This window comes from Callorhinchus milii, unplaced genomic scaffold (genome assembly GCF_018977255.1).
Source record: "Callorhinchus milii isolate IMCB2004 unplaced genomic scaffold, IMCB_Cmil_1.0 Scaffold3, whole genome shotgun sequence".
NCBI lineage: Eukaryota > Metazoa > Chordata > Chondrichthyes > Chimaeriformes > Callorhinchidae > Callorhinchus > Callorhinchus milii.
The window spans coordinates 64,654,019-64,678,070 of NW_024704744.1; the positions used below are offsets into that span (position 1 = coordinate 64,654,019).

Sequence of the window (24,052 nt, forward strand, 5' to 3'; positions counted from 1 at the left end):
CCTATATATATTACAGAGACGGCACAGAAGTTAGATTATAGCAAATAGTACCATACACAAGCACAATATTGCCTTATCACATCAAAATATCTCAAAGGGCTTCCCACAATTAAATACTTTTAAGTGCATCTATGATTAGGAAGGCAAACGTGGCAACTAATCTACCACCAGCAATGTCCTACAAACAGCAATAAAAATTTGATCAGCTTTTGGTGGTATTTGGTTGAGGGGGAAACATTAATCTAGAATTTGGGATTGCTCCCAATTCTTCTTCAAAATAAACCATGAGATCGTCAGCATCCTCCTGAAACAATAGACAGGGCCAGTTTCTCACACTGGAATGTCAGCCTAAATTATGAGCTCAAGTCTTAATGTATCCTTGTGACACAGAGGTGAGAGCACCACCAAATGAAGCAAATCTACCCTGAGCGGCCTCCTGTGCTGACATTTCTAGGATTCTATATACGTGACCTGCAGATCAGGACCAACGGTTGCAGTTAACTACACGAGTTCCAGTTTGTACCATTCAGGTTTATAAAAATGACATTTATTTAGAAGTCTTCACGATCAAATCCTTCAGAAGTCTTTTGAATTTGATAGTTGCCAGTGTATATTCAACTTGTCTGTTCTTCACTTGCATTCAAACCAATCTGTTACCTTTCTCTCCAATACCACTCTCTCCAATACCGCTGCTTGCATTAAGTTTAGGTAACAATTTAATGAAAGTCATTTGAAGTGAGGATTTGGCGATGGTGTTGAATGTGGGATCCTGCACTGGTGGAAGTTTGGGGTGAAGAAGTTTGGAATTGAAATGGCGGCAGTGGGGGTGGCGATGGGCGGTAGTTCTGCACAAAGTGGCACTAAATTGGCATCTCACTTAGTAGTTGGAGAAACTGTCACTGGGGCAGTAAATGTGCCCTTTTAAGATTTGGGATAAGTTATGTTACTAAGGGATGAGCAACAAGTTTTATTCTGCAGGGTGTTCACAAAGTCCTGTTACCTCTTGTGTTTTTCTTACAATTAATTATTTTCTGTGGCAGATGAGTAGAGTGTAACAATATCTCATACCAGTAGCTTCTGTCACTCCATCCACGTTACAGAAGAGGTTGCACCGAAGATGCCGACGGATCATTATTTGCCATGAAAATGATGGACGTCTAAATACAGTAAACACTTTTACAGAATACAATTAAATACTTCTAAATAAAATCATTCTCCCACCTTTTAAGTTGTTGGTCTGTGCACTGCAGAAACAAAAAATGAGGGTAACAGGACTTTGTGAACACCCTGTACTCTAGGTAAGCGTAACATTGCTGACTTTAATTCAGAGATGTTACATTTAGTTAAAACAATGGCATAATTTTCAGTCGTTTTATCTGTATTTACCATCAAGAGTAAAGGGACTAACTGAAGTAAAGGATCGTGTAGGTGACCCAATAATATTTATCATGTGACTATCAGCAGATGTACATTATTAAGACTAAACTTTTTATGACCGTTTTGTAAGATTGTGGAAATGTGCTTGACGTTCTTTTCATGTACTAATACAAAGCTACTTTACATCTAAATTAAGGAGAGGTCAGTCATGGCCACTGTTTCTCAACTGATTTTTTTTCACTCAGATTGAAGAGATGAATCTCAGTATCACTGCTGGTGTATGTGCTCAGCCCATGCTGTGAGTTTAAACAAGTCTAGGTTGCGATTTGCAAAATAAATTAGAATACTTGGAATACTGAACTGTGTTGTTTTTGTTTACAGGAAACTGTAATTATGAAACCTATCAGAGGCATTAGGTACTTATACCTAAACTGTCCCGGTACTATGGATTTCTGAAGAGAATTTGACTGTGACTTGTATTTCTATGCGTTGAGTACACAGGATTTTCTGAAGATGGAGTAAATTCTAGCCACTATCCTGTTCTTTACCATTCAGTGTAGAAATACTGAGGCAAGAAGTTTGATCTGGACATCCAGCCTTGAAAGATTAATGTCATATTTAAAAGCTTAAGCTATTGTTAACTCAAGTTTGGCCAGAATAGGCTCTTCTCAGCTAATAAGTGTTAAATGATTTGCTGTAATTTTTTTAGTATCTAGTAGAAAGCAAACACAAACATTGCTTCTTGAGAGAATGGAAAAGCACCTCTAGCTGGCTTGGGTTCTGAACACACTTCCATCTTCGGTTCATATTTTGCTCATCTCCATACCCCTGACCATTCTCCTGCTCTCATCAGTTCTTTTCCACAAACCCTCTGCCAGCTTTTCTTGTTATATCCCCAATCTCTTCTTCCCTTCTAGCATCCATGCTCATTCTGTATTCATCTCCAATTTATGTATTAGCACCCATTCTGACTGTATAATTATCTTAACTATATACATAAACTGGTGAATCATTTTGCAACAATTAACTTTTGCATGGTGCCTTTCACATTGAGAGGATGTCTTAGGAAGTAAATAAATAAGCAAACAATATAAATAAGGGTGCTATAAGTTCCAGGCCCTTATTTCTATAACATTAATTTCTAGTATACCCAAAAGGTTGCATTGAATCGTAGCTTTATTCAATATCTTTGCATAGTTTCCAGAATCTTACAAATAGTATTGTTCTCATAATAAATAATAAATGCAACAAAAACCAGACCAATATTGTATGTCATTTGGTTATATTTTTAAAATCTATTTTTTGGAAGACTTCAATCAACTCCTCAAAATGTACGAAGATCAAGTGTATGCAGTACAATAAGCACCATTCAGTAAATAAGTCTGCATTAAAAACAGCTTTTAATCAAAATATTATTTACACATTAGATTTCATTACCATGTAGGACTGAATTGTCCATTGTAAAGTGAATGTGAGGCATTTCTTCTTTATTTATCACACACTGAAAGATGATCTGTGAAATAGTGCGCCTTACACTAACACAATTCAGTACACTTTGATTGTTACCAGGTTTTCTGTTACATGTGCAATGTAGCTTAAAGTTGGAATAATTTAACACCAAATGTTCACAACACACTGTATTGTATTCCACTTGATAGATTCTCCAATTTCTAGTCCAATTTAGTTTGCATTGTTTTAACCTGAAACTATGGTTTCCCAGCTTTTAGGATTAAACTGCAATCAAGGCTTTGAAATGTAACAAGGCACAGGCAGCTTGCAATAGTTCAGCTACAAGCTGTTGAGGACGATGACTAAAAAGTATTTGCTGAACAGAAGCAGTAAAAAACTACTCATTGATCTGTACAGTGCAGTTCATCCAAAGGCCAGAGCTTCTATGAAACCTCCTCTAAATAATCGGCCACATCGCTAAACTGTGAGATGGTGTGGTCTTGTGTGAGATCGTCAAGCTGCAAGAAAGTAAATCAGAGAAAAGCGTGAGGAAATATTGCACAAAAGAATGTGTATAATTCAATTACTGCTTCCACGAGGATGAAATACATTAGAACAAAACTTTTATGCAAATATTTAAAAAAACTAATTTAATTTTAATAAACAAATTCATATAAATATTTTCTAGATTCATAAAACATAAAAAAAAGCAAAAGCTATTGTGACTTCTAAATCATCCAATATATTTTGTATCATTTCCACATAACATATCAATATAACACAGGTATGCACTAATGCTTATTTGACTCAAACAGACATTCTGATATTTTCTGGATTATTTTAACAAACAAATCACATATGTAAAGCACTTTTCACTTTGGGAGACATCCAAGGTGCTGGACTGTCAGGAATTTGGATCCGAACTGGGGAGGGTTGGGATCCTGAGGGGTGGAGGGCAGTGAGGGCAGAGTTAAAAGGGTGGCCGAAGGTTTTCTTGAAGAGGTGGATCTTGAGACATGCCTTGAAGGAGGCAAGAGAGGGAGCGAGGTGAAGGGACTGTGGAATGGAGTTCCAAAGGGTGGGGACAGAGAGGCTGAAGGCCCGTCCGCCGAAGGTGGGTCGAGCCGGACGGGGGATGTGGATCAAGCCAGAGCCTGCTGAGTGGAGGGAGTGGACAGGTTGATATGGGGTTAGCAGGTCACAGAGGTAGGAGGGAGCAAGGCCACGTAGGGCTTTGAAGGCAAACTCTATTTGGGGGATGGGGAGCCAGTGGAGCCGGGCGAGGGTGGGGGTGATAGGATCATGGAGCTTGATGCCGGATAGGACACGAGCTGCAGAGCTCTGGATGATCTATTATCTGCAGCTTGTGTAGGGAAGAGTTGGGAAGGCCGAGAAGCAGGGAGTTGGCGTAGTTTAAATACTTTATGTACACAAAATATTTTCAAAATGCTGTCCTGGTAACATAGCATGGAAAGGTGCACTACAACAACATACAAATCAGAAGGTTGAAAGTTCAATTCTCAGCTTGATTGACCCAGCATATCTGAACCAGGGGCAATTGGGGCAGTACATTTTCCATCAATGCCACTAGCTTAAAGATGAGAAAAATCAGCTAGGATTCACATTAAGAGCCTCCTGGGCTATTGGCAGTAATGTAACCTCACCCCAGCAAGAATGAGCATTTTAAGGAGATGAGAAAAGAAGAGGAAAATAATGGTAGACTTAATCAACAAAAAATATATGGGAGCGAACACTGAAATCTTAAAATCGGTTAAAAAAATTACATCAGTAATGAGCATTCTTAACATTTGCAAATATCTAAGAAGTGACAAGGCATTATAAACTCTGGGTGCTGCTCTTTTATTCATATATTCTTGAAACAATTAGAGCCTGACGAATGGACGTTAAAACTCACTTGGTGGAAGAACTTTCTCTGGCAATATTGCATTTGCTTGTCAAATACCTCAAGCATTTGCTCAGACCATCTACATGAAACACATTGAACCTTAGTACCTTAAGGTTAAATGCTGTGCTAGTGTGTAGATGTCAAAAAACAAAACTCGGATAACCACACAGTTCTCAAACTTATGGACTCTGCTGCAGATAACTATTTCAGAACTATTTAAACTGTATTTTAAAGGCCAGAGTGCAACCAACATCCAGGGAAATCTATTCAATTTAAAAATAAATTGAAGGGATTATTATCCCCAGAAATCGATCCGCCAATTGATTTACTGGGTTCTACTTACTGCTGGGTAAGCAGAGTAAGGAAACTTGCCCAATGTTTTTGACCTGCCGGGAATCGAACCCAGGTTCTCTCGCTTGCGAGGCAAGTGCTGTGACCACTAAGTTACAGGACTCCATGTGTACATATTGACCATGTAAAGATACATAAATATAACATACACTTAATTTTCTTGCATATATTTAATTTTTTGTGAATACTAAAAGTTGGAAGATTTTAAACTGTTTCTGCAGATACTGTCAGTATATTTCACCAGGCTTGGTCAGGTCTACTTAGACTAATTAAGCAGCGATAGCAATGCTGGGCTGTACTAGTAATGTATAAGGTTTAAAGGGAAAGCGAAAAAAACAGGGAAAGGCACCAGAGAAAAAAACATTACAAAATTCTATATTTCATCATTACATTTCTAAAAACAGGGAAACTCAAACTGATGTGTTTTCAGTGCTGCTGAAAGGCTATATGTGAAATGCATTTGACCTCATTATTTTAACTTAAGAACAAGGAACTGAGGAAAATCATTTTCACTAGGAACTATTACAAACCTTATCACTGATAGCAAAATCTTCTCCTTCGATGGAGATGTCCTCTTCAATTTCTTCACCAATGCTCACATCACTCTTGGTTTTATCTGAACGCTGGCTGCCACTGTGATAGACATAATTGTAAAAATTTAGTCTCAAGTCTGAAAGATAATGTGTGATTTAAACCTTTTAACAGCAAAAAAAAATTAATTTGTACAGAATAATTCCAACACTACAAAATACAGTAAACAAATCTTGCTACCAATACAATTTGAAGTTATTTTTACTGGAGAAAAGTCACAACTAAAATGAGCCTACTAGTCATCAACTCTAAGTTCTTTAAAACTACAAAATCATAAACAGGAAACATAAAACAGAAATTTATATTATGTTTTGTGTCAGGAGAGCGTCTCGTTACTCAGGAGCACTTTACCCAGGTGGTGGTGGGGAGGGGAAAAGGTGAGAAAGATGGCCGATAGCATGATTAAAAAGATAAGTTGAGGTGGGCTTTAAAGGTGTGGTGAGAGGTGGGCAAGTTGGAGGCACTAGGGGAGAAAGTTCCAGAGATCGGCGGCAAAATGGCTGCAACCTAACCCAGTGGGGTGGATTAGGGGCGGGACAGTCTGCTGAGCAGAGAGCTCAAACGGGTTGTTAGCTTTATAGGAGTTCACAAAAGTAGGATGGGGCAAGACCATGGAGACATTTGAATATGAGGACGAGGATCTTGAATGGGTTTACAGACCTTGGTGTGGAAGAGGACAAGGGCTGCAGAGTTCTGGATTGTCTGCAGCTTATGTAGAGGAGCTGTAGAGTCTGCCGGGCAGGGCCATAGAATAATTAAATGTGGACACAACGAGGGCCAAATAAGGAATTTTGGGGGAGGGATTTCTTTAACTGGAAAGCTTTGTATTTAACATACAAATATAAAAAGTTCCTCTCTTGCCAATGAGTAAAAATGTTACCACTGATGTAAAACTGACACAAGGTAATGCTATCATAGCTGTATGGCCAGGATCCACTCAGACATTCCCACTGTGAGTAACACCTAGAGCAGTAAAACATGTGCAATCTTGGAAAGTAAATGTCCAATAATTAAAGAAAAACAGAACTAAAATATCTGGAACTCAAAGATTCAGAACCAAAAGAATGTTAAACAATGGGTACAAACAAAATAACTAGATTTTCTAAGTGAAACCCCAGTTTTTGTACCATGACTCCAAAAACATTTATAGATGATGAAAACAGGCAATAAAATGTCTAAAATGGCATAGGGTGGGCAGTGAGCTTTATTGAATCACATAAAATTGGGGAAAAAATTACATCTCAATAATGGAAAACAAATCTAATAATTGTCTGGGCCAATTCATTGGTAGACAATAGTGAGAGAGAATGTAAGCCATAACCTCTCAATAACTGCTCAAAGTGCTCTGTAACCAGACTGGAGTCATCTGACACTACTAGCTCATGTTGAATCAAATTTATGTCCATATAGCAATCAGCAAAAAACAAATCAGATTATTTCCCCCAATAAAGCACTTTATTTAGAGTATAGTACGTGAAGTCATCCAACCACACAATACAACTATCTTAAAATCTTAAAGAGATAGAAACACTTGATGATTTTCACTCATGAGATGTTGGCAATATCCTATTTGTATGCAGAGGTTGAACAGATGACAAAACCAGATATGTTCTATCAAATAGCAGCTGCAGAAGTAATTTTCAAATGAATTTTAAAGAAAACATTGTGACCTGATACTTCTGATTAGGAAATGCTCAACTTCAGTTCCGAATACTTGAGTCTGGATACCTGTCTGGATTACCATTTAAAATTAGCTCAGAGTTTAGTTAGCTCTTGACTGAGTTTCTGAGGGAAAATCAGGACCATTGCTGGCCACAGCAGCAATCATCCTGCTGCATAGCAGTATTGATAGCAATACTCTATCAGACAATCCCCTCCCACCTGAAGAAAGAAATAACAAATATTTCATTACATTCTCTTATTGTTTCACTTATGTTGCTACTAAAGTTATGACATTTACTATCAAACAAAACATGGAATGCTATTTCCTTTTTTACCACCCATATATTTCAGGATTAAAATTAACTGGTACCCAAAGATGGTGTTGAGGGTGAACATTCTAATACGGATGAGAAAATTGCACTGAACACATGTAGTAAATTATAAATTCCTTTCTTGATGAAAGAAGGCAAGGTTTGGCAATACTATAAAGATTGTTTGAAGTGACAATCCAACAGATTTTTCAAGGTTGATCCAAGTCAATTTTTCAAGATTGATCCAAAAAGTGGTCTCTGACCTAGTCCAAGGACCTTTGCCACAAACAAAATTGCTATCCTTCTACTAGATCAGATGAAAATTTGGTATGTATATTTGTACAATATCAAATACAAATGTGCAAATTTCTAATTAGATTATGTTTCCATGGTTCTCTCATAAAATAGGAAATCTACAGATGTTCTTCTATTCAAGCATCAACAAGGTGAAAATTGATCGCTACAGTATGCCCTTGTGCTAATATTTGTATCAAGTCAACATTTGGGGATGGCCAAAGATAAACATAACTTTGTATAAAATAGGCTTAAGAAATTGTTCTGTCCACAAAGAACAAACTATTTCTAGTTGATATTATGTGCCTTATTCGATTCAATTGAGTCCGGTAGCTTTGTGGTTAGAGCACTCGCCTCGCAAGCGAGAGAACCTCGGTTCGAATCTCGAGCAAGGCAAAACGTTGAGCAAGTTTCCTTATTCCACACAACAACTTGCACTTATATAGTGGCTTCCACGCAGGGTAGTGTCTCAGAGCGCTTAACAGGCAATGGAGCCTGACTTCAGGTCGGGGGGGTGGGGGGCATGGTCGAAGAGGAAGGTTTTCAGGCGGGACTTGAAAAATGGGAGAGGAGGCAAGGCGCACGGGTTGAGGGAGTGTTTCAGAGTTTCGGGGAAGAGGCTGAAAGCGCAACCTCCGATGGTGGGGCGGAGGGTGCAAGGGATGAGCCGGAGGTCAGTGCTAGTCTAGCGGAGGTGCCGGGGTGGTGGATTGGGGAGTGAGGAGGTCTGAGAGTTAGGGAGGTGCCAGAGTGAAGGGATTTGAACACCAGTGTGAGGATCTTGAAATCTCCTCTGTTCACTTAGCAGTAAATAGCAAGACAGTTATTAGTCGATTGGCGGATCACTTTTCTGGGGATAATAATCCTTTCAATAAAAAAATAATAATTTGGTCGCTCAATCCGCGACTGTTTGTGGGACACTGCTGTGCGCAATTGGCTGCGCCGTTTCACTCACAAAATATACAGCCAATTCACTTTACAGTATATTCTGTGAAGTGCTTTGAGACGTCTCGAAGACGTGATAAGATCTATATAAATGCAAGGATTATTATTTATTATTATAACTGTTTCCACACTGAACAAAGATAATAGTTCTTTCAATATCCAAGTCATCACGAAGCAGCTCATTGAAGAAGGTGACTAAGAAGATCTGACTAACTCTCCAGCTAGGATAGTAGGTTTCTCCCATGAGGAAGAGTTCATTCATTTGATTAGTACAAAGAAAGTTACTTGCAAAAGATAAGTAGTCACATTTGAATGTTTCCATCCATGGTGTGAATCAGAATACAACAGAAGAATCAGAAGCTACATTATCTACTCAAATGAATGACTATTACTGTGAACCTGGATTATTTAAAAGTGTCACCTTCAGATCAGACAGCACTGGATAAATACTTGAAGAAAATTAATATTAAACATATGGCAAAAGAGGAGGGGAATGGGATTAGAGGTGATAGCTCTGGGTGCAGAGGCGAGCACCATTGACCAAATGGCTTTCTTATGTACTATATGAAAATGTTATGATTCTATATTGGTTCTGAAAAAGTCTGAAAGCATACCAATTTCAACCATGTAACAATTACTTCTGATTTGTTGTTGAAACATTTTGGTTGCTCTTCACTGAATCCTTTCAAACATCTGGTTATTTGTTTGTAAATAGAATGCCCAAACATGGTATCATTTCCATGCACTTATCTTTTATAGATTTACTTATATACAGCAATATTTCATATCCTTTTGTATGATTTGTGATTGCTTTGCAAAGATATCCAGCAAGTCTGAATTTTCTCCACTACACATCTTGCTACCCAGATTTCAGTGACTTAATCCTCAGAATGTCACAGATTAGTTCTGTTGACCTAGCATGATTACTACGTGGGAGCCCCACTGAGTTTACTCAGTTTTGTAAAATTAAAAATAAGTAGACAAAAAGAGAAAAAGATAATAAAGTTAAAAAAAAGGAAACAACGATTTTTATTTTATGTGTTATTAAAATTAATTTCATTTTGGAACAATTATAAGGCCCTCCTGGAAATATGGAGATCTGCGGGCAGTCTATGAGCTAAATCTAGAACTGAAACAATCAAAGTAAAAGATTTTAACATGGAGATATCTTTGCCCATTAAATAAAGTTTAACCATGGATGATCAACATTAATGTTTGACTGAACAAATTCAATTTAACAAAGTTCCATGAAAAGGTATTATCCAGAATACAACAGTAAAATGTAAACAAGAATGAAAAACTTTGCCTTACCTGATGAAGTCATCATCATAATAATCTTCTTCATCTCCTGTTCCTAAAGTAGACAGCAAATGTTAATTGGTTTATGAACACAATTTCAAAATAATGGTTGAAATTCCATCAGTGGTGAATTTAATTGTATCAAATCCTTTTTCTCACAGTGCTGTTACTTACCTAGGCCCAGTGTGCCAATGTTTTCATTCATTGCCTTAAGATCCAATAATTCTTTGCTTTTATCCCCACCTATAGAGGCCAAAAAAAAGTTACTCAATACACTCTCAGTTAGTGCTACCTTCAGCAGACTCTTGAAGACTCTTTACAATGAATTATAAAAGCTAATATGTTATTTGTACAAGAACATAAGAAATGCTAGACGAAAAAAAGACCAAGGTCCATCTAGTTCGCCTTCCTGGTGGTCGCACCACAAGTCCCAAACTACCTATGCGCTATATCCCATAATGTTCTTTCCTAAAACTATTTAATCTGTGTTTGAAGGACTCAACACTTCCTGCTTCAACCGCTTCCCTAATTTGTGGCAAATTAAGGGTTCTGTTTTGGTAATGCATGTACATATTAAAATTTGGTTCAACATTAAATACCCTTTATGCAGATTAAACATTTGTATACACTTACACTCAATGTTCTTTTTAAAGAAGAAACTGTACAGCAGTAGCCTAAACCTTAAAGAAGGAGCACAGTAGAAAGATTCACTTAAAAGTTAGAAGTCACAAAATGCTGCAAGTACCTTCAGAAGTCACTTGAACACTGAATAATTACAGGAATAGAAGTTACTTCTTGTTTATATCCTCACGTGTTCTAATGACCATCTTTCACTTACCTCTCTTGTCAGTTACTTTTAATGGAGATGCTCCTGCCAGGGACCCTAAGGCCCCACTCAGAGGTGGAGCATCTGAAAGGGATGTAAGGCCATCTGAAGGCTTGTCAATCCGCCTAGTTGGGGAAAAAACAATTTTTTTACATGTTTCTCATTGAATAATTTATGATCTGATCCAACATTTTTTCTTCAAATGGTAGATACAGAAACTATACAAGAAGAAACTGGTGTGAATTTTTTGAAACGTTGGCTTGGTAGAATATAACAAGAAGAAGATTACATTTGTATAGCGCCTTTCACATCGGGAGGACGTCCCAAGGTGCTGGTGGATGGGCTAATAAGTCTATTCCTGCTTTAAACTGTTATTTGAGTCAATTTAGTGGTACATTTGATATGTAATGCATTGAATGTTACCTAGATATGCCAGAGAAAGACCCCACCTTCTCCCCATGCAATTTTCAGTGTCCTTGAACCACCAGAGTTGAACTTTCAGCTGGTTACCAGGTAATTGCCCTTTTTGTAAACAAAAATTTAGAGTAGCTGATATCTCACTAAATGGTACTTGAATGTCGTGACCTGCAAGTTCAATGCTATGGGCGTCAGCATTAAGAACGTTATTGCCACCAGTGCATCAAGAGATCGTCTGATGCGATAAATATCAAATAAAATGCTAAATTGAACCCAATATGTTTCTATCTTTGAAACTAGGTACTAAAGACAGCAGCTGGTTAAACCAAGATTACAAATTATGGAATTCTCAACCACCCACAGAAAAAACTTAAAAGTTTACTGTTTGCTCCATAGTCAAGTACATTTGCTTCAAGATTTGGCCGATTAATACAGATGGATAGCTTTACAAGTAAAAGGTAGAGAATAATAGCTATTGCATAACAAAATGAGAGCCAGGAACAGTTTATAGGCTAGAAATCACATTGTTCAATGACTTCATAAGCCATTGCAGTAAACCTCAAACAATTTGTAACTTGCCATCTGGACCTCAAGATGACATTAGACCCTTGAAATCACTCCAAATAAATAAAGTACACAGTGAACTTCAAGGGGTTGTTTCATGTCGCGTTTGGTTTGTTTTCTTTGCAAGCAGCAAATGAAGGCGGACGTAGATGGCTGATGTGCCCTGTTATTGATGTGGGATGACTTCCATACTGAAGTCATAATAGTTGTAATAATCAATATAGATTTATCAAGTGATAATTAACAAATGATTGCCAGGAATTAAACAGAGACAGAGGCTCGGTTGTCAAAGTGAAAGATTAAAGAGTTAGTCATTTATGCACCATTTATACTGCTGGAAGCGACAATGGGATATCACTTCCAGATTTATACTTCCGCTCCTAATCACATTGACTGGAGGCTAAGCAGATTTCTCTATCTGCGAACAAAGAGTGTCATGGTGATAAACACAGCATTAGAAATACCTAACATATGAATGATGAAATTAGAATGCTGTCATGAAATCGCTCCCTTGAATCCATTACTTACAATTAGTATTAGTTTAGGTTTATGTCGCATCCTTGATCCATAATTCATTAGGGAGAATTTGCAAATGTTATCAAAAAACAATCTACAATGGATTACTTCGAAATTCCATGGCCAGTAATATATTGTGGATAAATGGCACACAGCTGTAATACAATGTATTAGTTTGAATGAAGTTATAACTGGCAAGAACAAAGTGTAAGTACTTTGCCCAGTTATTCAAAATCCCAAGTATGGCACAACCTTGAAATGATACTGCTTCTTATTAATAAAGATCTATGCACTTGTGTTTCCATAGTTTTGTCTGCATTGTACCTCTCCCACAGCCACTAACAAACTTAAAACAGCTGAATATTCTGCATGGCTCATCATAACGCATCAGTGTGCAGAAGCAGTAGAGCGAGCAAACTAGGTCTTAGGGTGTACAGCTAGAATGATGAGCATTAGACGTAGGAGGTGATCCTGAACGTGTACATATTGGTACCACCTGGAGCACTGAGTGCATTTCTGGTTGCTGTATTATAGTACAGACATATTGGCAGTGAAGAGGCTATAGCAAAGGGTAACTAGCCTGACAGCTGGAATTAGGCACCCAAGTTATGAAAAAAAGATGGGAATTTTCATACTAAAGAGAAGGCTAGAGGGTGATTTTATTGACATGTTGAAAAGTGAAGCTCAGAAGAGGGAAAGTAAACCGAGAGTTTAGATTTAACAACATCAAACAAAGAATGGAATAGAATCCTCAAGGATGAGTGTTGATGCATGGAGGGAATTAGAAGTTTATTTGGTTGAGAAATCTAGTGAGATGTATAAGAGTATAAGAGATGGAGTACTGTATGATTTTTTATTTCTTCAGAAAACGTCAGATGGATCACAATGATAGAAAGAAGGGGACATGTAATAACACTAATCACAGAGTTAGCTGGGATTGGTTTCAAATGCTTTGCGAGGCATTTAAGCCCTTTGTATAATTATAAAATGTTAATTCTTCCAAAATAACTGAATTCAAATAAGGTTGAAAATAGATTACACCACTGACCTCAAATTATTAGTATTTTTATACTTCAAACACTTTGCAAGCACATTCATATTCCTGGCACTTGGAAACATTTTCACTCCTGGACTCTTGAAATTGTTTCCACTTACAAACAACTAATGTTCCCCTAACAAATCTCAGCTAATCTCAAACCAATAAATGGTATAGGTGATCTCACCTCTCCAGAGCACTCTGTTTATCATCTGCCTCTACAAAGGGATCCTCTGCTTCTTCATCGGTGTCACTGTTTGTATCAGAGGTTCTGACCCAGTGAGAAAATAATGCAGCATGAAAGAAATGAAAAATGGAGAATCAAGGAAAGACATGCATCATACACAAAGCAAAGGTAATGATAAGCACACCAAAACAATCTTTGAATTTGCACTTGGGTTTCAGTCCGGCTCAGTTGGTAGCATTCTTGCCTCTGTGACAGAAGGTTGTGGATTCAAGCCCCTCCTATGGGACTTTAAGCTCACAATCCAGGTTGACACTCCAGTGCAGTGCAAACATTAATACATCAGGCAGCAATAATGGGTTTAATGACTGAAGCAATTCAAATCAGGCACTCAGTGGTTGAAAATATTCTTCAACACCTATGGCTTCTTTCAACTTTCTGTGACAAGGCACCACATTTCCGTGGTGTTCAGAGGCTTTCAAATGTCTGCATCAATTTCAGATTCAAGGATTTTGTGCAATATATGTATGTATATATATTTCAAATGTCAAAACTTTCATAGAGGCCAAAAAGCTGTCTTTTTAATGGTGATAATATTTTGAATCTGACAAAGACACAGCACAGCACTACCAGCACGAATACTGCCTGCCAGCATAAATATCTATAGTTCTATAGAATCAAATTATTGAATGTTCAAAGTTTTAGAGCCAACAGAAACAGGTTGTACCCATTATGGATACGACATTATCCAGATACAAATAACTGAAGTACTTACACTTTTTGGCTGCCCTTCTTTTTACTATTTGAAGAGTGGAGCCCTGAAATGCTTCTATCTTTCTGGGATGAACTGATATCACAGCAGAAATTAAACAAAGAAAAGGAGCAGGATATGCAACAGAAAGGAAAGAACAGATAGACAATAGGTTAATAGCTGTAATAGTCAAAACAGCAGCTAATGCAAGTTTTTTAAAATAATAATGCAGTTCATTAATGACTAATTGTTAGAAATAACTTCTTTTTAGTTGCCTTTGGAAGGTATAAAGATTACAAGTTAAGAAAATAATAATCCTTACATTTGATGTCTATAATGTCAGGGATGTCTCAAAGCACTTCACAAGATTTACTGCCAAGTGTAGTGACTGTGAACTTGAAGGTGAACATAGCAGCAAATTGACAGAACAGCAATATCCCCAAAAAGGGGATGAAGTGAATTACTACATTATCTGAAGGATTGTTGGTCAGGACACCAGGAGAAACTCTATACTCATTTTGGAATAATGCTATTGGATCTTTAACATCCACCTGAACTGTGTCAGCCTGGACTATGAGCTCACCGGCCCGAACTTGCAAGTTGTCCTTGTATACCACCTTAGAAAAACATGTCTAAAATATTCAGAGCATGTAATGCTGAGCTCAGAGCGGGGAAGGGAGATTAAAGGAGGTATCCAAAGGCATAGTCAAACATGATTTTTAGAAGGCTTTTAAAAGCATGGAAAACAGAAACAAGGCAAAGAGCATTCCAGAGGGAATATGGTGTCTGAGGCCTTGGTGGAATGGAAGGAGTAGAGAGAGAGAGAGAAATAGACCAGAATCAGAAGAGCAGAGTGTAGAGCCAGGAACACAGCACTGGAAGGCTAATAGTTAGCATAGGGATCTGAAAGTCTAGCCATGAATCTTAAAAATTGATCCACCAAGTTATTGAGTGAAATTATCAAGCATAATAATCTTTCCAGAACAAATCTGTCTGTTCTTCAGAGGATATTAAAGATCCCATTACACTACTTGAAAAGAGAAACAAGTTTCTCCTAGTGTTCAGTCCTCCAGATTAATTAGTAATTTGACTAATGAGCAATATTTGCCAACCAAACAGGTACTACACTTGACATCAATTACCTCTTGAGATTCTATGAGACACAAAGTGCTAATTCAATATAAAAATACAAGCTGTTAGTATTTTTATAAAAATGGAAGCTGCTGTTGCCTACAATTTTGAATTAGTGGAACATGAAACAAGATAGGTTTAGCTTTGTTACCCACGAATAGTGTGATATTACTTTGATGACTGCCAATCTGTCATTCAGGAGGTCTCAGAAATCGTAGGAACTCGCTATTATTTATTTGTTTCTGTCCATCTCTCTTTCAGCAATCATTTTCCCACAATCATACGTGCCCACTAAGCACAAATGGTGTACCAGTAAGGATGCATTGAATCACAAAACATCAGATGCCAATCATCAGCACAATTACAGAAACTAAGTTCAAACTCTAAATTTTACGTCACATAAGCAATGCACCCTGTGCTCGTTCTTTCATTAAGGTTTGGAAAGATTGTAACAAATAATCCAAGAAGTCAACAGAGGTAGATAGTTTGAGCACAATATTCTACAAAGATTCTGAACTCAATAAGGTCTGTTTTTCTGTAGTTGTGCACAGCCTGAAGAGGAGCAACCATGTGGAAATGATAATGCCCTTTAAGAGTAGGCAGCTACAGTGAACATTTGATATGCTATAAACAGACACTTCAGAAAATCATGACATCAGGTGCTTATATTTCTTTCTAGAAAGAATGCTGGAGTTCTCAAACATTTTCTGCATAACAGCTGAAGTGTAACATTTCAAACAGGCAGTGTAAAATTATTCAGACCTTAAAAGTTAGCTTTGTAAGACCATACTTAAATTCAAAAGGGAAAATCTGGAAAACAAGGCCAAATAAAGTGCAACTAGATCCAAAATCAAACTTGTCCTGCAGCAATATTCAGTGAGCTAAAACCCAAGAGAATTGCAATGTAGTAGTTACCACTGTCAAAGGAATGCCTTAGAAGTCCAAAAAGCTCAGTTTGAAACTCATTCTGTTGATATTGGAATTATAATGCAAAGCACGCTCCATATCAAGCTAGATGGGATGGAATTTGCCCACAAAATATACAGTTAATTCACTTTACAATATATTCTGTGAAGCGCTTTGAGACGTCTCGCAGACTTGATAAGGCGCTATGTCAAATGCAGGATTATCATTATTAATTCATTGATATCACAAGCATCAGAAATAGTGAGGCTTGAAATGAAACATGAGAAGTGTAAATGAAATAATGGGCTTGGGCTTCTTCTTTATCTTTTTGCACTGAGACCTGATACGGAACCTATGTTTTCAAATGACAATATCCAATTCTGTTTTCAGAGACCCAGATAACTCTTTCAGTCTTTAAACTCCATTTTAGTTTAGAGGCATTGATTGTGGCTTTCGATTGCAAAAAAGAAAGCTCAGACAGATGCAGCATAATTAGAAGATAGCAACTTTCATGTAAAAGTAAAAATAATTGAAACAGCCATGTCACTAATAAACTCGCCCAGATCTGGATGTCGAAATACATACAATTGGGGAATCCACAATATGGTAAACATTTAATACTTGGGCTAAATAAAGACTATCCAAAGCTTAACTTCTAATGTGTCGAAAACAAAAAACAAGTGGCACATTAACAAGATGAAATGACTTGGAACTAACCAAATTCATGATGACAGCTGATGTAAAACCAATGAAGCTGGCAGACAAATTCCACCGTGTTCTAGTTTATGTTGTGTTAATATTTCAGATCCTGCAGAATTGTGAAAAATTCTTAAAATCATTTTTAATTTCGAAGTCAATTCTTTTATAGATAGATCACTTACTTTCCCAACATATCTTAGTATTTATTTTTCAAAAGGGCATTGTATCAGAATCTTTACAGGTCTTTGCAAAACTGTTCAAATGAAACCTACCAGTTATATTATATCAGTATTATAGTATAGATAGCATGCTTCGTGTGCTACAATGTCGTGTGATGTTTTACCAAAAAGCGTTTTATTATGTGAATAAAATATGTTGGTAATGTGATGGCACCACATTACCGCAATGCCCTTTAGAAAAGTAAATACTAAGATTATTGGGAAAGTAAGTGATCTATCTATAAAATAATTTGTTTTTCAAATTAAAAATGAATTTAAGATTTTTTCACAATTCTGCATGATCTGAAATCTTAAGGCAAATTGTTCTTACAAACTAAGTTGGAATTTTGGGCCTTCTGTCTGCCAGCTTCATTGGTTTCAATGCAGCTGTCATCACTGAGTTGATTTTACTGTGCATGCAGGCTTCTAAACCTGGCAAAACATTGCAGAATATATTAACAGACAATAACACATCCTTTAAAGTGCATATTTCAGGATCAATATTTCAGTTTGCTTATTGATTGAAAACAAATTGTGGAGAATGCAGCTTTAATTTAAAAAACAGAAATAAAAATAAGCAAGATGGTGTACATTCTTTAAAACTTTGCCAAGGGCAGAACAAATAGAAGATCCCTTCTTTCACAATCTTCTCAGTTTTAAATGGAATGCTATATTTAATATGCCTATGTTTTGGCTCACCAGCCATAGGTTTTCACTTGTTTGGGCAAAGGGTCATCAAAGAACGAGTCTCCCTCATCTTCGTCATCAAGATCCAGCTGTCCACCTTTATTTAATTCTGGAAGGCTGACAGTTGTGCTAGGCTTCACGTCTTGTTTTGGCTCTCCACAGGACTGATTGATTTTACTTTTTAGGTCACCTGAGACTTTGCTGGCTTCACTAACACTCATGTCAGCAACCTTAGGAATGCAAATAAAAGCACACAAAAATTAATTACGAAAAACACAACTTATTATAACACTGTATGAAATCTGGAAAATTTAAAGCAGACTACTAGGTGTTTCTTAAAAAGCAGTTAAGAAGTTTAAACCACCAAATGCCACCCAGATACCAAAAAAACATTTACCTTTAATGCCTAGAGCTCCTGGAAGAATAAGGTGCTTAAATATAGATAACAGAATTTTACATTCTAATTGTAAAATAACTGCTAAGAAATACAAATCACATTTAAGTAAAGCAAAATAAACCTAGGCTCCTGCACCTTCTAACCTAGTTACAAAGATAGTCTGGGTTACTTCATAAATACCCAAGGAATGAAATGTGTTTGTGTCAATCAATAATTATCCTTTTAGCCAGTCTTACATTAATGTAATTCTTGCTACGTGAACACAAACTTTGGTAGATTGTTCAAATCACAATGTCCAGAATTAAGGACATATAAATCTACTAGGTACAACCTTGTGAATGCAGACATATGACAGATTAACCTCAATTCTGAACAGAAAGCATTGTGTTCACAGAGCACTTCTTGTACATTTCAAAGTTTTTACGAATATTTCAAACCTTCCTTTCCTTTCAAACATGCATACTGACAATAATTTGCACTCTACAGGGATTCCAATTGTGTTGTAGGTAAAATCAGATGTTGCTATATTACCTGGAGATAAAAATCTGTCTCAGTGAAAAAGGATAAATCATTATTGATAAGTATTTTGCTTCAATCTTTTTGACTTTTGTTATCTGACGTAAACGAAGAGCAGATATTATTTCCAACAAGTTCCTTTCAAGTTAATATAAATTTAGTCACACAAACTCGTTTCATATGCTGGTTTATATATGAAGTCAATGGTCTGTTACAAATCAGAATCACTATATAGCATTTGATGTTTAGCTCAAAAACATGCAAATATTCCAGGAATACAAGCCTGCTTTGGCTTGTGAAGAAACACAGAATATCTCCATTGTTAAAGAGAAAGGCATAGTGGGATATCTAACTACATGTTAATCAGACTACAGGTCAGTGGCTGGCTATTTACTCTCATGAGTACATTAACCATTAGCACAGATCAGCACACAATACTGAATTGGCACAGAAACAGAATGTAAAAGAAGAAAACAGCTCATAGCAACACCTTCACCACAAGAGTGTAATGAACTGTAAGAATGTAATAAACTATTTCAAAGAGCTTGAAATACGGCTATTAAGTTAGTGCCACATAACACTAAGCACCTGAATTTGAAAAGTTAGTTATTTTCCTTCCTTACTTAAGGCAATAGAGCAATAAGCAAAGTGTAAAACTTTCTAGCATAAATTAGATGACAAGGCAGTAATAATATCCATTCCTGAAATTTGTCTAATATGATTCAAATGTTGGGTAGCTGTTGATCTACCCCCAAAATATTATGTCTGGTGATGAAGCATTGCTGGTGAGCTGTATCACCTACTAATAATTTTAAACTACGGTAATCTAAATGTATGCATAGCTCTGCAAGATCCACATTCTCTAAAACACCCTGTGTATATCTCCCAATACAATTTAGGGAGTTTGTTTGCTGTGCCTGTGCTAAGGGTAAATGTATGAGCGTATGCCAACATGTGGTTACCTTCTCACCAGCTTTCTCCCCGCTCTCTTTAACTTTACCAGTTCCTTTGTATCTAGGTATCTGAGCATGAACATAAAAGAAGTCATTTAACTAGTGCCGCATCTGGTATGGAATCAGTGACCCCAAGTAGTCAGCAGGTAAAAAGGTGATGTTTTTAGTAATAGAAGCTGAGCTCATTTAAACTTCCTGCAAGTATGTGAGGCAATATGAGAAAGCTTTTACTGGAGAATCAGTACAATATGATAAAGTGGTTAACCCAGTCTGGTAAAACAATATACACTCTGAAATTCAACATTTAGGCTTGTATTCCTTCAACATTTGTTACTGTTCTCTGAATCTATACCCACTGAAGAGTGTCTAAACAGATTGGGAATGGATTTAACTTTTCTACTAGAAATCAATTCAAGGCCAAGTTTTTTTCCTAAGGAAACAGTGCATATAAAATAAATTAATTCTACTTTATGTACAGTATGCTTATTAGCAAGGAGAGCAAATCACTAGCTTCATTAGAAAGCACAAATGGGTTGGACAGATTTCTAACGAGTAGTAACACAATGAAAGAGGCATGAGAGAACCATAACACTGACCTCCTCATTCTTCACAGGAAAGCATGAAAATAAACTTGGAAAGTCAATGAAGAGAACAGGCTCATAATTCTGACAATCAACTTAATACAAAACACTAAATACTGGAAGACTAACTACTGTATAGAGTCAAAAGCATTAAGAATCAAACAAATGCATCCTCAAAACTTTAGACCTAAAATGTACATTTTCACTTAGGAACTATATAGAGACAGCTCAATGATTTTTGTTGTGGGGTTAGAACAGTAAATTTACAGGAAAGACAGAGCAATGAAATATTTTACACGACCAACCGACAAAATGGGGATAAAAATACATAAATTATTACATTTTCGGATTCTCAAAGTATGGCTTTCCTAAAAAAAACTGATGGTAGTTTTGTTGTTTTAACATTTTTTCTCTCACTTAATAAAATTAATTAATTTATTAACAAATCAAGTTGATATCATGGTTTTCCTATTTTATATACAGTTTAAAGCATTGTAATAAAAATCCAATGAAAATCTTGAGTTCCCAGTTAACACCCTTTTTATAGTGGCATACATGATTGACGGGGCAAAAGAAAATTTTGTTCATGTTTGTGACCGTAAATTAAAAACTCTACCAACTGTATACTCACCCACTCTAAAATCTGCATACCCATCAACAACAACATCACACCAGTCCTCACCAAGCTCCACTGGTTCCCTATCCTACAGCATATCGATTTCAAGATCCTTACACTCATTTACAAATCCCTTCAATCCCTGGCACCTCCTAACTCTCCGATCCGCTTACTCCCAGTCAATCATCCACTGCCTCGGCTCGACTGGCTCCAACCTCCTGCTTATCCCTTGTCCCCTCCACCATCGGCGGTTGTGCTTTGGAACTCTCTTCCTCAATCCAATGGCTTTGCTCTCTCCTTCCCCATTTTCAGACCACAACTGAAGATCTTCCTCTTCAATTGTGCTTATCGTCACCTCCCCCCCACCATAGGCTCCACCACTGTTAAACGCGCCGAGACACTACCCTGTATGAAGGGCACTACATAAATGCAAGTCGCTGTTGTTGTATCATGCAAATTCTTGTTGGGAAGCTCCACACTTGATTTTGCATCAGCTTTTTTTTGGTCAGCTAGGTATCTGACACCTACAAAAACCCACTATCATGCTTAAGAATATCCAAACCAAGAAGAGTTCCACATATGTACGCAATCTACATATGGAAATTTCCCCACATCTGAAATGGAATGTGCACTTTCTCCCTAAAGGGACACTATCTGTTTACTAAATTCCAGAGAATATTGGATGCAGATGGCAAGAACCAAGGCTTGGGGATCCCAGAATATGTGTTGAGGTACTGCTGGAATTTCACCAGCTAAAACCAGAGATTGTCACTGAGAGCACTTTTTTTCTGGCACCCTATCCATTAGAGTATTGGCTGGAGTGCTGTGTTAACTGGATACGAGAAAGAAGAATTCCAGCACTCAGAGACTGGTCTCCCCCTCCAAGTCCCGCCGATGAGCCAGGCTGGCTGGGTTGCATCAGCAGTCCCCGGGAGTACTGTAGGCCCGCCTGGCTCAGGAACCAAACTACTGAGACCGCCACCGAGGGTTGACTCGATTCCGACATTCCATTGCAAAAATGATTCTCATGGAGCAATGGCTCCCTTGGGGCTGGTGGTGCTGGTCCATTTGGTACAGAGAAGACAGGAGCTTAAAATGAGCAGAACAGAACTGCACATATGATACAATTGTGCACATTTTAAAACTTCCACATTCAAGATAAGTTCCACAAAACTACTTAAGAGGATGGCCAGGACAGAAATAAGAGTTAGGTGGCTGGTGCTAGTCATGTTTTCTTGTGCTTTGGCCAACTTTATCTCTGTACTATTGGTGAAACCACCTTGTAGAATAAATGGGATAGTTTCAACAGAAAAGAGTGCTTCCAGATCTGCTCTTCACATAAATGAGATAAAGTGGAACTTGACTACTTCATTCCAGGCACAGCAGTAAAGTGTGCATTTTAGCCAAGTCTTTTTTTACATGATGAAACATTCCTTCCTTTAATAAGTTTCTAATATTTTTCACTTTTTCCTTTCTTTACATCTAATCTTTCTCTCTTAATTTTTTAACTGGCTGTTTCCTTTGCAATGGATTTTCTGACCATATGTTCCCTTCATTCATTTGGCATTAGGCATTAAGCTTGTCAAATGGATCTAAAGACTGACTTAGACTGAAAAAGAAAATTTACAATAAAATAATAATAATCCTTGGATTTGATATAGAGCTGTTCATGTCTTCTAGACATATCAAAGCGCTTCACAGAATACATTGTAAAATGAATTGACTGTATACTTGTGGGCAAAACGCAGCAGCCAATTGCGCACAGCAGTGTCCCACAAACAGTTGTGGATTGAGTGACCAAATTATTATTGGGTTTTTTTGAGGGACAATCTAGATGATATATGATTTTAGCTGGGCCCTACTGCTTCTCACAAATTTAAGGTCAAATCTATGCCTGTTTCCATGCCTTATTTTTGAGTTGATAATAAAATAATAATATGAACCAATATTGCTCATAGTCAATGCCTACAGTCACAGGTCTACAACATGAATGAAATAAATTCAAAAGCTCAGCCAATAACCTTGAATATTTCTTTATACTAATAAAATGACAATGTCTGTCTGCGCTTCAAGAAGGATCTCAATAACCGATTGACGTAGAGACATGATTTATACCTCATCAAAAAGGTCTTGCATCTGGGAGAGACATGGGGATATTTGTTTTCAGGTGTCTCCTATCCTTCATGAGCTATTTTCAGTTTTTCGCTGCAGTTACACCTGGTGGTGGCCGAGTCAAAGTGCCGCTATGGCATCATGCGTCATAGAGTATACATATTGCCAAGCGGCGGGAACAAAATAACAGACGAAGCTAAGCCGCGGCAACACCAACAAAATTACATTTTTAAAGCGCCAAGTCCTCCCACAGGAGTCCTCCCAAATGAGTATAGATAAAGATGAAATGTCTGTCTGTGTGTCTATATGTGTCAATCTACATTCCATATTGGATCCTTTAGTTGCAAGCATGGCTGCAATGGTTACAGCTAGTATATATATACATATATAAAAAACAGTACCATACTGTTAAAAGTTACAACAGTGCTTTGCCATAGCATTGCATATTTGTGGGATGATGCTAGTACCATTAATAAGCCACAAAACTAAGCTCCTGATCTCAGACACGCTACTGAGTATCGTGCTGATACTTTCTCACAATAGGCAGTATTCCCAGTATGCACACTTTCTGGTGAGCAGCTCAAAGCAGTATTTTGTGGAAGGCTGGAAACAGTTTGTTTCCACCCTCTTGATTCGAGTGCATAGTGATGCAAGGAAGGAGAGAAAGAGAGGGCGTCGTCCTTTTACATTTAAAACAAAATAACTTTCCACAAGTTAGCAGGGACAGAATTTAAATCAAGAAAAGATGCAAAACTAG

General features: G+C 37.3%; 1 protein-coding gene across 4 annotated transcripts in view; it reads right to left on the reverse strand.

The window, feature by feature from the left end:
- Positions 1–2,760: 2,760 nt before the first annotated feature.
- cep43 (centrosomal protein 43) overlaps positions 2,761–24,052 on the reverse strand; it is a 35,445-nt gene continuing 14,153 nt past the window's right edge. For 2 of the 4 annotated variants that reach the window (XM_042333268.1, XM_042333266.1), the window contains 10 exons: positions 20,583–20,591; positions 19,996–20,055; positions 18,133–18,350; positions 14,504–14,575; positions 13,732–13,815; positions 11,024–11,136; positions 10,360–10,428; positions 10,198–10,240; positions 5,614–5,716; positions 2,761–3,344 (listed from right to left, as the gene is read on the reverse strand). In XM_042333268.1, coding sequence (XP_042189202.1) covers positions 3,270–3,344; positions 5,614–5,716; positions 10,198–10,240; positions 10,360–10,428; positions 11,024–11,136; positions 13,732–13,815; positions 14,504–14,575; positions 18,133–18,350; positions 19,996–20,055; positions 20,583–20,591 — 846 coding nt within the window. In that variant the 3' untranslated portion in view covers positions 2,761–3,269. The remainder of the gene's footprint in view (positions 3,345–5,613; positions 5,717–10,197; positions 10,241–10,359; positions 10,429–11,023; positions 11,137–13,731; positions 13,816–14,503; positions 14,576–18,132; positions 18,351–19,995; positions 20,056–20,582; positions 20,592–24,052) is intronic. The other 2 variants (XM_042333267.1, XM_042333269.1) reach the window with 2 other exon arrangements.